General features: G+C 36.4%; 1 protein-coding gene across 6 annotated transcripts in view; it reads left to right on the forward strand.

The window, feature by feature from the left end:
* Positions 1 to 13,107, forward strand: part of ARID4A (AT rich interactive domain 4A (RBP1-like)) — a 54,808-nt gene that overhangs the window by 578 nt on the left and 41,123 nt on the right. For all 6 annotated transcript variants that reach the window (XM_010579836.1, XM_010579835.1, XM_010579838.1 and 3 more), the window contains exons 2-5: positions 135 to 206; positions 1,451 to 1,561; positions 4,055 to 4,120; positions 5,083 to 5,173. In XM_010579836.1, coding sequence (XP_010578138.1) covers positions 201 to 206; positions 1,451 to 1,561; positions 4,055 to 4,120; positions 5,083 to 5,173 — 274 coding nt within the window. In that variant the 5' untranslated portion in view covers positions 135 to 200. The remainder of the gene's footprint in view (positions 1 to 134; positions 207 to 1,450; positions 1,562 to 4,054; positions 4,121 to 5,082; positions 5,174 to 13,107) is intronic.

The following is a 13,107-nucleotide window of genomic DNA, read 5'->3' on the forward strand; positions in this document are numbered from 1 at the left end:
GGGCGGCGGCTCCCGCCTGCCCGCCCATGCCGGGCTCCCCTCGCAGCCCGGCCGCCCCCTCACGGGGAGACCCACGCTCGCAGGGATTGAGCCTTCAACCGACCACCCCCCCCCCCCCCCCTCTTGTTTTGCAGTGTTTTCCCGTGTGCTCGCGGGGAGGAGAAGTCTTTGAGCTGGAATCCCTCAAATAACCTTTAAAGATGAAGGTAGGCTGAGTCCGGAGCGGGGAGCCGGCTCCCTTTCCCCCCACCCCGCCTCGCTAGCTGCTCTGGCGATTTCATTTTTAATCGCACGTCTCGGCTGAGCAACAGTAGGATCGCGCTGGCTGGGGTTTCGGTGCATGCTGTAAATCCTGTTTCTGCTCTCCAGCTGAGGTGTGGGTGAGCAAAGCTCTTATCGTCTTGCAGTAGCAGTCTTGAAAATTCACGACATCTTTGAGTTGTTGTCCTTTGGGCTACTGTCTTTAAATGCTTCCTGTATCAGCAGCTGCTATTGCAAGTTTGCAAAACCACAGCTTTTGTCCCGCCTTAGCTGTTGCCGGTTTTTTCAGTACAAAGGCTTAACAATTGCAGTATAATTTACAAAAGAGAGAAAAACTTTTTTTTGCCTTCGGAGTTGACGAAATAATAACAATTTCAAAAAAAAAAACCCACAAAAAACAGTTATTTTATATTCTGTGCTGATTTCCTGTCTTGATGGACATTTTCAACATGGTAATTTTGTCCTCGTTTATCAGTTGCTACAATCACAATAAAGTGAAATGTTGAGTAATAAAGTTCAGATTAAGGAAAACATGATGAGAAATACTTCTCTCTCTTAAAATGCATAAGCAGTTAAGCTTTGATAAAGGCATTTCAAGAAGAAAAATACTAGTTAACAGCTGTTTGAAAGATTGCAACAAATTTCTCTAGAGGTCTCCTTTTAGTCAGCAGGAAGAAAACTATATATAGAATGTTACAGACTTAATTGTAAGTATCATGATGATAGCAATCTCAAATGTTTTAAATAATCTGTGTCATTGGATTTCTTATAGCTGAAAAAAAGTACAACCACCTTTTATACTGCCTTTTTGCAGTTAAAATATTTTCCTTTTGTATGCTGTATAGGAATGACTTGAATTAGTAGTCACTCCTATACGTATAAGGAGATGTTCCAAATATCAGTTCAATATCCTCAGAGATATTTCTGGGACAGTAATTAGGCTGACAGAATGGGGGGGGGTCAGCATTACTGGTAAAACAAAACTTCCTGTAACTTGTTTGTTGGTGTCTTTTCTTTTTTTTTTTCCTTCTAAAGAACTGTGTGATTGCAATTCTGAGTACAGATGTTGTTTATCACTTAAAAGTCAATAAGTCTAAAAGTCTAGATGTAAAATTTGATGTATAACGATGTAACTGTAAAAATAAATAAGAACAACTAAACTTTGTTCATGTTTTTTGTTTCTTAATAGGCAGCAGATGAGCCTGCCTACCTGACAGTGGGAACTGATGTCAGTGCCAAGTACCGTGGTGCCTTCTGTGAGGCAAAGATTAAGACAGTGAAAAGGCTTGTGAAAGTCAAGGTAGTATACTGTAGTTGTTGCTGATTTTATTAAACCATTGTGCTGAAAGGACTGTCAGAGAAGATCCTGGTCCTGAAGATAAGGAAATATTCATCACCTCACTGCATGAATTTTAAAGAACACTTGAATGTCGTTTTTCGTATTTTGGTGTTGGGTTTGGGGTGGGTTTTGTTTGGGGTTTTTTGTTATTTTTGGGGTGGTAGCGGTGGGTTTTTATTTTTTTCTTTAGGAGGATGCTGGAACAAGAATGAGCTTTCAAATTACCTATTCTTGCTACTTCTTCCCTGATCTCGGTTGTCTTCTGTTTGTGAATGCATCAGTTTCACAGCAATCAGTTTTCATGTCACAAATAGAGGATTATGGCTTTACATGAGTAATAAGGAATAAGAGCAACCTCTTCAGAAGCAAAAGTTCCATTTCATTCCAACTGACATCCTCAGTTTTATAGCTTGGAACTTAAGAGGCAATGCCGAAATAAATCAACATAACGGCAAAAAAGATGGCAATATTTAGTTTCTTAGACCAGGTTTTAGAAATGCCCAGGATAACATTTGTTAGGTTTTGAGCATCTTGCTGCTGCTGCCCCTTCTAAAACAGTGTGCTCTGGCTGTAGCTGAGTTTCTCTACACGCGTAGTACTGGCACATGATATTCATTCACATTTACAGGTCGTATGCCAAACCAACCAAAAAATAAAGTCATTATTTTGGTGTTGCAGTACTGTTGTAAATGCTACTATGGGAAAACAAGAATAAAACCTAGTTAAGTAAAAGTTAAGAATTCAAAGTAAAGGTAGAAATTGTTCTTCTGCTTTGTTTTGTCAAAATCTTCCCACTTTCTTGTCTACTCTCCAGGATATGTAGATAAGGCATTAGTGACCCAAAGCGCCCTAACAAATAGAGATGAAAGCTGGTTTTTATAACTACACATTTAAGTTTTCATGTGCTTTAATGCTTACATAAATAGAACTAGCTATCAGCCTCTTCAGTTACGCGCATAGATCATATCACTTTATCAGAGTGCTTTTCATGAATAGGAAAAAAAAAAAAAACCCCAAACAATTCAGATACTGGAGTCTTTTCCCCTGTTCTTAATGAGTACTTAAAGAAATTTGTGATGTTCTTTGAAATCTGTGTTAATTAGAGGCTCTGTAGGAAGCAGTGTGCTGCCCTCCCTGGTCTGACATCCTTGATTTTGTATCTGCACCTTTGATCTGATAGAGTGTTCAGACTGTTGATAGATGTGTGGGTTTTTTTTCTCATTAGAATCATATGCTTTATTACTCCACGATAAGATTTGGAAGTGTATGAGGCTGCTGTTACTTGGTGGAAATTCCTGTCACTGTATCTCAATTATATTACAACAATTGAAGTTTTAACAAGCTAAGCCTGATATTGTAATTAGGAGCACGTAGGCACACCCTGGCACACCTGCCAAGAGTGCAAAAAGTCCAGTAGTCTTTTCCTGAGTAGCAGGACAACCTGCCGATGCAAATCATAGTAAAAAATTTTAAATTAAAATTGCACAAAGTGCATTATTGATCTGATTGTGTGTTAATACCAATGCTATTTTAGCATGCCACTAGTGTTGTATTTATAAACACAACTACAGTGTAGGCTATGGTTGGGGGATAATTGGGGGAGCCAGAAAACTAGAAATCTTTATAGGTGGCAAGGAAGCTCCTGGAACTTTTGATTCCTGAAAAGAAATAGGAATTTTGAAATTTTTTTATTAGAACACCATAGGTGGTTTTGTTATAACAAACGGCAGTGAAACAGTTAACAGTGTTGACATCTAAATATTCATCTTTTATGTTTCTAAACTGAGTCTCTTCAAACTCAGGGATTCAAATTGCATAGGCTTACATTCACTCTGTCTCATCAGTGTTGCCTTCTCAAACGTCGGATTTTAAACGGAGAAGCATAGTTTACTTACACTATAACTGATCCTTATTTTCATTACACTCTTAGTGATTCGCATCTTTACCATAAAAATTTTCCCTTGCTCAAGGTAGCAGAAATGGTGGTATTGCAGTCAGTTTGGTGATTTTTTTGATACATACTTAATAAAGAGAGCTTTTTATTTTGGTTGTAGTTTAGTATTCAGTGTGTTGTCAATAAAGTGCTGCAGTTGAAGTAGAGAGAAAAACCTGCTTAATCTTCTGATCTGGAAGCCCCAATTCCAGGTATGCCCTGGATTGCATCAATATCCAAACTCTCATCAAAATGTGTTTTCTTTGCCTTGGAATGGCTGATGTTTGATTTGCCTTGTTCTTTAATTATGATGTTTCAGATTAAATATTAAGTGTGATACTTGGGGCTTCCTGTCAGTAAAACTGTCCATGCCAAGTGTTTTGCATTCAGTAATGTTTGAGTCCATTTGATAAACATCTTATTTTCCAAATTATGATTATTACTATAAATAGAGTTTCATATGCTTTTTGTATGCTGCTAAAAATAAGTTACATATAAAAAAATTCATGGATATCTTTCAGGTGGTCCTGAAGGGGGATAACTCAACTCAGTTAGTGCAAGATGACCAAGTGAAAGGACCTCTAAGAGTATGTATATTGCATGCCTTTTTTTTTCTGTACTCATATAATTGATTTATAAAATTCTAAATTTTGATGCTGTTTAAGTGGGTACCTGTTCTACAGAGTTTAAATCAACAGAAGGAGGCTCATTGCTTTAGATCAGATTGATTCCGAGTGATTAGTCTTAACTTTTGTAGCTTTTAGAGGCTGTTTATGCTTCTCTATGTAGTATACTTCATACGCAGTTTTGCAGGCATGATGATTTTTGTATCTTCTTACAAGATACAAAACTTCTTGGAAGTAATGAAACTTTGAAACTTCTTACAAGTAATTGAGAACTTGATTACGAAGCTAATTTCAAGCCCATTGGACGATAGTAAATATGATTACGCTAACTGTTTTAAAATAGTTTATGTACTTTATATAAAAATATGTGTTGATTTGTATCATTACGATATGTAACAGTTGTCTGCTAAAACACATAGCTGCATTGTAAAACACTGAATGCAAATAGAGCTCTTGAGAGGAGATCATATTTTTTGTATTTGTCTTTTTTCTGTAGCTACTGCAAGAACACCAATGCATGTTGTAGGCTGCTACTGAAATTCTGATCTAGCTGACAGTATAATGATGTTTAAAGTATAAGAAATAGTAGTAATTGCATGCATATCAGTATTAAAGCAATAATTACTTTGAATATTTGAATATTTATTTCCAATTAGCCTTCTATTATTTCTTGTGAAATCATGCTGAAATTGGATGTTCTGAGTTTCTTGCTGCTTTACTGTCTACTTGCAGTTCAGCCTTCATACTTAAGGACCTTTGTTCTTACCAGCGAAGTAACTAAATTTTACAAAGTAACTTTTAGTGAAAATGAGTCTTTAGAAAAAAAAAAATCTACCTTGCTGGAAGAATTAATGCCTACATGTGTTTTTGTCCATTATATGAGTTTGGGATTACATGTAACCTTGAGATACTCCTTTTTGCAGGTTGGTGCAATGGTTGAAACCAAAATGCCTGATGGATCCTTTCAAGAAGCTGTTATCAGCAAGTTGACAGATGCTAGTTGGTATACTGTAGGTGAGTAGCCACATGCTTTCGTTTATGATCTGTAATCTTTAAACAATGTATTTCTAATTATAGGTAATAATGTAAGTAATTATATCTTATAATACAAGATCTGAAATAGATTTTGGAGGGGACTTTTTTAAGTCTTCCAGGTCTTGTTTCCTTTTCCACTTAAAATAGGACAATAATTATTTGATGTTCAGGGAGGCTGTTGCACAGGTAATTGCAGGGCTGAACAATCAAGTTTTATTTGGCACAACGTATGTATAGTGATGTCACAGGAATTCAGAATAATTTTTGCAGATTTTAAGACATAAACTTTGTAATTGCACTTGTAGCTGAAAACCTGTGGCATGTAATGAATGACTGAAATGCAAGCCGCCTTTCACTATATGCAATCTTGTACACAAGTGGCAGTACCACTATGCATTCTGAAGTCATTTGTCTGTTTTGTGTAGAGTTGAGGGTCGTGTTTTGTATGAAACAGTAGAAGACAGGATCTATTTCTGATTAAGAAAAGAACTGAAACATCGCAGCTTAGAAAAGGGGGAACATTCATTTATAATGTGAATAACTGCTTTAAAATAATTTTCAAATAATGATTATATCTGAAGTGAAATAGAAAACTGCTTTGCTTCTCATGTTGGAGACTCATGTGCTCTTCAGGGTCAGTGAAATTTCAATGTTGAACAAGAATTCATTCCAAGATAAACTTCTGTATTTTGAATAATTAGAATTGGCCATTCTGATCTCTAAGTTTTTCTGAAACAGCTTTAACAGTAGAATGACAAAACCCAGCAACATTCAAGTAATACTAGATAAGCAAATAAAAAACCCACAGTATTTGAATCAGAGAGCTTTGCAAGCACCTGTCCTTTTTTGTACAACTTTCTTACAGCAGTGGAGCATTGTATTCACTAATAGTAGCATGGAGGGAACATGCTCCTCTTAATTGTCCTGTACATGCTACTCTTTGGCAATGCTTTTGAGATTAGTACTTGTAAATTTTAACTGTTTGTTTCTTGCTAGCTGCTGTGTATACTGAGTGTATTTAGCTTTACTTCATATTCTTCCATACTCTCTTGAGGAGTCCTCTATCATATGAAGTGTCAATTATTTTGGTTCATTAACCCCCTTTTTAGGATATAAAGAAGATATTTTCAGTAATCCAACATTTCCATTGCAGCAGGTGAGGTTATGTCATCTTTGGTGGGATCAGGATAAGGCTCTCACTGCAGATAATTTGCAAGGATTTATCAACTTATGATTATTACTGTGTGCTTTGAATATAAGCTACTTGATTTACCAGTTGACAAAGCTCACTGCTCTTTGCATTCTTCTTCATGATTATAACATTGCTGTAAAATTGTAGATTTAGCTGTAAAATTGTAGTGTATGTCAGGTCAGGGAGGAAAGGCAGGATTATTTTGGAGCGCAGAAGATTTAAAATCTGCTCAGTTTAGTACTATGATGAGACACACTCAACAATGAGACCTTCAAGTTTGATTTATATTGACTTAGAGGTTCACCATTCTGATACAGAAGAGATAAGAAGCACAGTCTAGCACTAATAATTACATGGTTTATAAATTAGCATTTTCATTTCAATATTCTTAGTTATTTTAGTTTTAAAGTAGCATTTTTAGCTAATTCTGTTTGAATTTGGACCAGAAGATTTACATCAGTAAACCAACCCTACATATTCCTGCTTCAGTGATTAAAAAGGCTTTGAAATATTAATTGATAAACCAAACATATTTGTTTTCTTACATTTGACAGGTGAACTTTAAATCCCCTGTTTTGGGGGTGAGTTTTGTCTGTGTTTTCTTCTCTCCCCTCCCCGCCCCCCTTTTCTTTTGAGCAGTACACTTCTGCCAAAAATCTTTACTTGGTGAGCAGGTAACATGAACAGTGAATACATGCTCTGCCTTGCACTAGTCGATTGTTGTTTAGATTTAAGAAGCTGTTGAACTCTCCCCAATAATGTAAGAGATAAATTCATGCATACCATGATTTTTACTGTATACATTTATTAAAGTGCAATTCCTCAGAAACTTGAGCCAGTGGATCAATTTTTGTCATTTTCTTCCCCCCCCAAATATTTTTGGACAGGTGGAATAGGGGAAATAAACTCATGTGTTTTCCATATGCAAATGTGTTAAGACTGCTAGGATGTTGTAAAAATTTGGAGCTGGGGGTGCCTGTGGGATTTAAGTAATCTTATGGTAAGTTAACATGCAGTACGGTAATATAGCATGTAGAGTATATATCTATGTCAATTGTATTCCAATTGTAACACATTGGAATTGTATTTAGATCTTACAAACATTTTTGTGAGTTGTATGTGGTGACATGCTCATTGGTGTTCAAAGCACAGGTAACATTGACCAAAGATCATGAAGTTTGTGTCATAAGAAAAATGGTTGTTTTACTTTTAAAATTAAGGAAGTGTTCTAGGTTGAGTACAGCAACATTGAGGTATGAAAAGTAAGCCTTATCTTTTGCCTGTTGCTTCCATTGTATCTTTGTAGAAAGTTTTGAATAGATATTAGGTGAATGTTTATGTTGCTATGTAGCAAACAGAGTTCAATTGGTTCCTTTTTAATAGATGGTGGGCCATACCACTTGGCAGTCTTGCTGACTGATTCAGAGCTAAAGAGTTGAGAGGGAAGTGGATTAAACAGCCTTCAGGTTTCTAGAACGTCTTTCTGAATGTGGTCAGGCTTGAGATGGAAGGCACAAGGGAAAGCTTGTGTTTCAGTAGTATGTGCTTTTCCTGTACTATTTATTTTCTGTCTTATGTAGCATCTCTTTCTTAGTAGACCGATACAGATAGGAAAACCAGCAGTATATTCAGGCAAACATTTTCAAAGTATTAAGTACAAATATTTAAAAAATCCACCAAAACAAACTATATGCAGGTCTGCTGAGAAGTAATGATGCTCACTTTTGCAGATCAGGTTCTCTATTTCAGATAGGTATCTAAAGAAGAAAAGTCAGCTGAAACAACTTTACTTTGTTCAAGAAGGTGAACCAGTAGAAATGCTATGCTGAGTTTGCTGTAGTAGGCTACTTTGCCAATGTACACAAATGTAATGAACACCCCACAGTGATGATCAGTTAGTCTATTTCAACAGTATCTCCTGTCTATCAGTGATGTTCATGTACCCAAAATTATTTTTATTGCAGCTGCCATGGAATCACTTTTTCAGCTGTTTTTACATAATAATGTTGTTACTGTAGCCATTTAGTCGTATTGAAGTTTTCAGCTGTGATTTGGAAATACTTTTGAAATTACCTTTGAAATTCAGCTTTTCAGTATAAGTAAGTGAAGAAACAAAAGCTGTTTGGAGTGAAAGTTTAACAATGTCTGGAAAATGCCGTTGCACAAGTCAACTCTCTCACCTGCTCAATTGAATCTGAAGTGGGATGACAGCAATAGCAGTCTAAGTTCTTTGGATAACAAATGGTTCAGTTGGATGTTTTAATCTTTAAAATGCAATTATTTAAAATGAACTTATTAATTTAGAAATCTTAAAATGCTGCATTGATGCTTTTGAAGTGCTGAATATATTGCTAGGTGATAATTGCATAGCATTAGAATGGTCTATCAGATCTGCTTTCAGCTCAGCCAGATTTGAATTATGGCTTAGTGTACCATCCACCTGATTCTCTGTTAACTTGTAAAATGCTTCAAGTGAATACTGAAATGTCTGAAATGACTAAAAAAAAAGAAGGCACAATCTAGACCACACCTTACGAAGTGCATAGTTGTATTTTCCTTCTTTCACATTCTCTCTGGAATCTTGCAAGCACTATCAGAATTTCAGAAAATAGGAATCCTTAGGTATATGTTCTTTAAGGAAACACTTTTATATCGCCTCTGTACAGAACTAGTGAGAAATAGTATCTCAATTGAGCAAGCATCTGAAGAGTTGTTGTTAGAGTGGCCTTTTTTATTGCCCCATCAAAACGAAAGTGTCATCTCTGTTTTGACAAAACTCAGGTCAGTAATCTGTATGTGCTTAGATCTCGTTAATTGTATGTCATTTAACCATATCTATAACTTGAAACAAAAGAAAAAAAAACAGATAAAATACATTGAGCCTTGTGTCTTGTATTTTGCTAGATAAAATCATGGTAAAGTTTTTCTAGAGAGAGAAAGAGAAAAACATGTATTAACTTTCAGTAATTTTTCCTCTGAACTGAGTAGGAAATAAGGAGAAAAAACAGTGAGAGGCATTTGCCATTTCTAGCAGACCTTGCTGTCAACAGTAGGGCTTTATATGCTGTTTAGAGTGAAAGGGAGCCTGAATCCTTATTTTTTGAGAATTGTGGCTTTCGGGCGTCATCTAGTACTTCTACCTAAGAGAAGACATGTCTTTTCTCCTTTTAAAAGTTATCATGAAATGGCAGAATATTTTAACTTAAATAGTAAAGAATTTTTCTCATTCTTTTCACACTGCAAAGCCAACAGATTTTTTCCTTTTTGGCTCTAGTATGGTGTTGTACATCAACATGGCCAGACACCACTTCTGAGATGCCTCTGTGAGCTCCATACCTCTGCTTGTGCTGCTCTCTAGCCTTATGTGGTGGTAACCTCCTCCTCTCGTGTAGTCATTGTGGCAGTTTGCAGGGAATGCTGAGTGAGTGTGTGCTGAGAGGAGTTAGATACCTGAATGCTTGTCCTTGTGCAAGTAAAGTTTTGGGTAGTCCACTTGAGTTGTTCTGGAAATGAAGTACAGTCTCAGCTACCAGTTGCGTCACTCTGGGGTACTGTGTTTAGGAGGGCAGGTGACAGAAATGAAAGGTGTTAAGTATTTGGTTCTAGTCCTCTTTCATTTTGCATGGATTTTGAAAATTTCAGTTCATAACTCCAAGAATATATATCAGAAAATAAACCAACATTGATGTCCTAGGACTTTCAGGAGCAGGGTTGCTAACAGGAGCCATTTATAGTCACATTTTCCTATTTTTACAAGTTTTCCTCTTCTGATGCTTTGTGGAGATATCTATGCTAACAGAAAAAAAAAAGCATGGTTCTGGCTCCTCTACAACTTTAAGCTCCTAATATGTCTTGTTTCTGCGTGAAGGGTGATAAAAGCTAATAGTGCCACCAGAGTTAGTTGATTTCATCCATGCCAGAGGCCTGTTGGTTTGTCTTTTTGTAACTGGAACAGCACACATTTTGTAGTATGTGCAAGGCACTAGTCATGTTTGTGTGGCTGGTTTGACCAGTTCTTCCCAGCATCCTGTTGAGTTCTACATCCCAGAAGCATCACTTCATCTTCAGGCTGTGCTTGTGTCATCCAAGAATCCAAAACCACAAGTGTGGCAGGGGAACTGTCCAGTTGCCCCCACTTCCCTGGTGCTCTATACCACCCTGACCCACCATAAATTTGTTTTCGTCTTCAAAACGTTGCTTGGGTGGATTTTGAGGAAACCCTGTATTTGCCTGGAGTCCTTCCATGGGACATATCATTGTTTAAGTGCACCTGTGGCACACAGAAACCGTGCAATTGCTGTGTTGGTTGCTTTCCGGAGAATCTAGAAAAAAAGAACAGCACTGCATTTTGTTCTTACATGTGTTCAGGTAACGTGCAGGTAGAGGGGCAAATGTGATGGTGAAAAAGTATATTAACTGAACCTTATTACAGATCAGCTGGATAGAGCCTTTGATTATAAAACCACCTTTGTTAAAATGTGGACTGAATGTTAAAAAAAAAATAAAATTGTGTACAAACAATACTGTAGGGAAAGCAAGCAGGTAGAATTTTTTTCTCTAATCTCGTTATATGTAACAGTAGTAAGACTACTGTAACATCAGAAAAAGCAGTTTCAGGCAGTAGGTTTTTGTTTGTAAGGTAATAGTCTTCTATGAGTAGACTCAAAGATCACACTTCTGTGTTTTCAGTGATATTTCATATACATTTCTGTAGAGGAACTGAAGCTCATTTAACATGTTTGGGGGGTTTTTTGTTTTTTTTTTAATGAGTTCTGTAGTCTCTCCAGTAGCACAATAATTGGTAGTTAGTACAGTCCTTGTCTACAAGGTCATTCAACAAGTATTGCATGATTCTTGGTACTTTTTTTTTTTTCCACAGCAGACAAACAAAAATCTGCAAAACTTGCACACATACATTTAGATATTCATAGATAGCATCTCTGATAGTTCACAAATTACTACTTTGTCAGGCAGCTAGTGAAAATAATTCAGTGTGCGTAGTGACACTAGAGCAGTTTTTACTTCTTGGTATGTACTTTTGTTGTCTTGCAGATATAAAAGTTTCTGAATAGGGTGGGGAATGAGAAGAAAATGTTTACTTGCTGTGCAGTATAGAATCTTTCCTCCTTTGGGCAGCAACACTAACATAACTTGTTGGATTTGAAGTTAGCAAGCAGGTGCAGCCTTGAAGGTTGTTTTCCCTATTCACTTGTGTATTACAGGACTGTCTTGTTCTGGTAACACTGATTGCTCTGTGTATAAGTAATATCGTAACTATTATGAGGATGTTATCACTAGTGTCCTGCTATGTTCTCCTTTTTCTTTCTTTTTTTTATTTTTAAATCTTAGGGATATTTATAGACAAGATCTGCAGTATTTTGTGGCAAGTTTCTTAACAGTTCCTAAAAATTATTTTGATTAGTTGACTTCTTAGTATTTCTTATATAAATAAATGAGAACTGACACTGAGACAGCATTTTTGTGAGGATATGGTTAGTATCATTTTTGTTAATGGCATATATGGGCCTGCTACAGGCAGGGAATGGAAGGTACCTGCTCATCAATAGTGAGTGCAAACTTGCACTGTTTAATGCATTTTTTTAGGTACTCAATTTTAATGGAGAGACTTTTCTAATTTTGGGGAAGTATTGCATTGATTCCCACTGGAAAGCTTTGTTTTTCTTTTTCTGTCATAGCTTTGGCTTGCCTAGGCTCCCACAAATAGAAAAAAAAAATCAATTCTGTTTCTTTCCTGTTATTATCGACAAGGTTGGGATGCAGCAAAATTCTGAAAATCTCCATTTTATTTTCACTATTTAAATATGCTCTGCTCTGTACAGAGCACATTGAACTCCCATTCTTGGGACTAGTACAAGCATTATAACAGAGACTGTTCCTCCAGGTTGTGCTGCTTAGTCATCTTTTTTTTCCCCTTCTGTCAGTGTTGATCATTAAGCAACGTATGTGGAAGAAAGGCCTCTGGCCAGCAGAAACGCTGCTTTTCTTTCTGTCATTCCTACTTTGCTGTAAGTTAAAATAGTAATATATAAGTTCCTGGCTAGTATGTATCATTCTCTTTCCAGAAGTATTTACTGAAGTAGTCAGCTGGTACACTGTTTCCCCAACAAGTACAAGCCCACTACAAGATTAGGTCATGGTAGTACTTAAAGGGCTTCTCCTTTTTCGTACATGTTTCTTTGGAAGGGGACAGTATTGTAAGTTCCTCTTCTACAATAAATATTGTGGCCCTATAAACGCATCTTTTGATGACTACATTACATGTGTATGGGTGGGTATCTCCTTGTCTTCTGTTGTTGTTTCCTTCTCTCTTTAACACAATGGTACTGTTCACTAAATTCTTTCTTATGGAATACAACCTCTAGAATTTCTGCTGTTGGAGAATTTGGAGTTGTAACAATAACCTATTTAAGGAATGATTAAGTAATTAATAAAAGTTATTCAGCATTAATTCAACATTTTTTATTTGTCTGTTTGTTAGTACTAGGCATTTTGACTAGAGTTAAACAGTCTTACTTCTGGATGAGGTTAAAAAAAAAGGAATGAATATGCAGCTTAGAGTGTATTAAGTTCTTCTGACATGAGTGCTATCATAGTATCAAAGTATCGCATAGCCCAAAAACATGCAGTCTGCCCTGCTGCTTATATTTGTGAAATCCTTAATATATGATACTGTACATTGAAAAGACATTCTCTTAAAGCC

Source organism: Haliaeetus leucocephalus, unplaced genomic scaffold, assembly GCF_000737465.1.
Source record: "Haliaeetus leucocephalus isolate CR32 unplaced genomic scaffold, Haliaeetus_leucocephalus-4.0 Scaffold678, whole genome shotgun sequence".
Taxonomy (NCBI): domain Eukaryota; kingdom Metazoa; phylum Chordata; class Aves; order Accipitriformes; family Accipitridae; genus Haliaeetus; species Haliaeetus leucocephalus.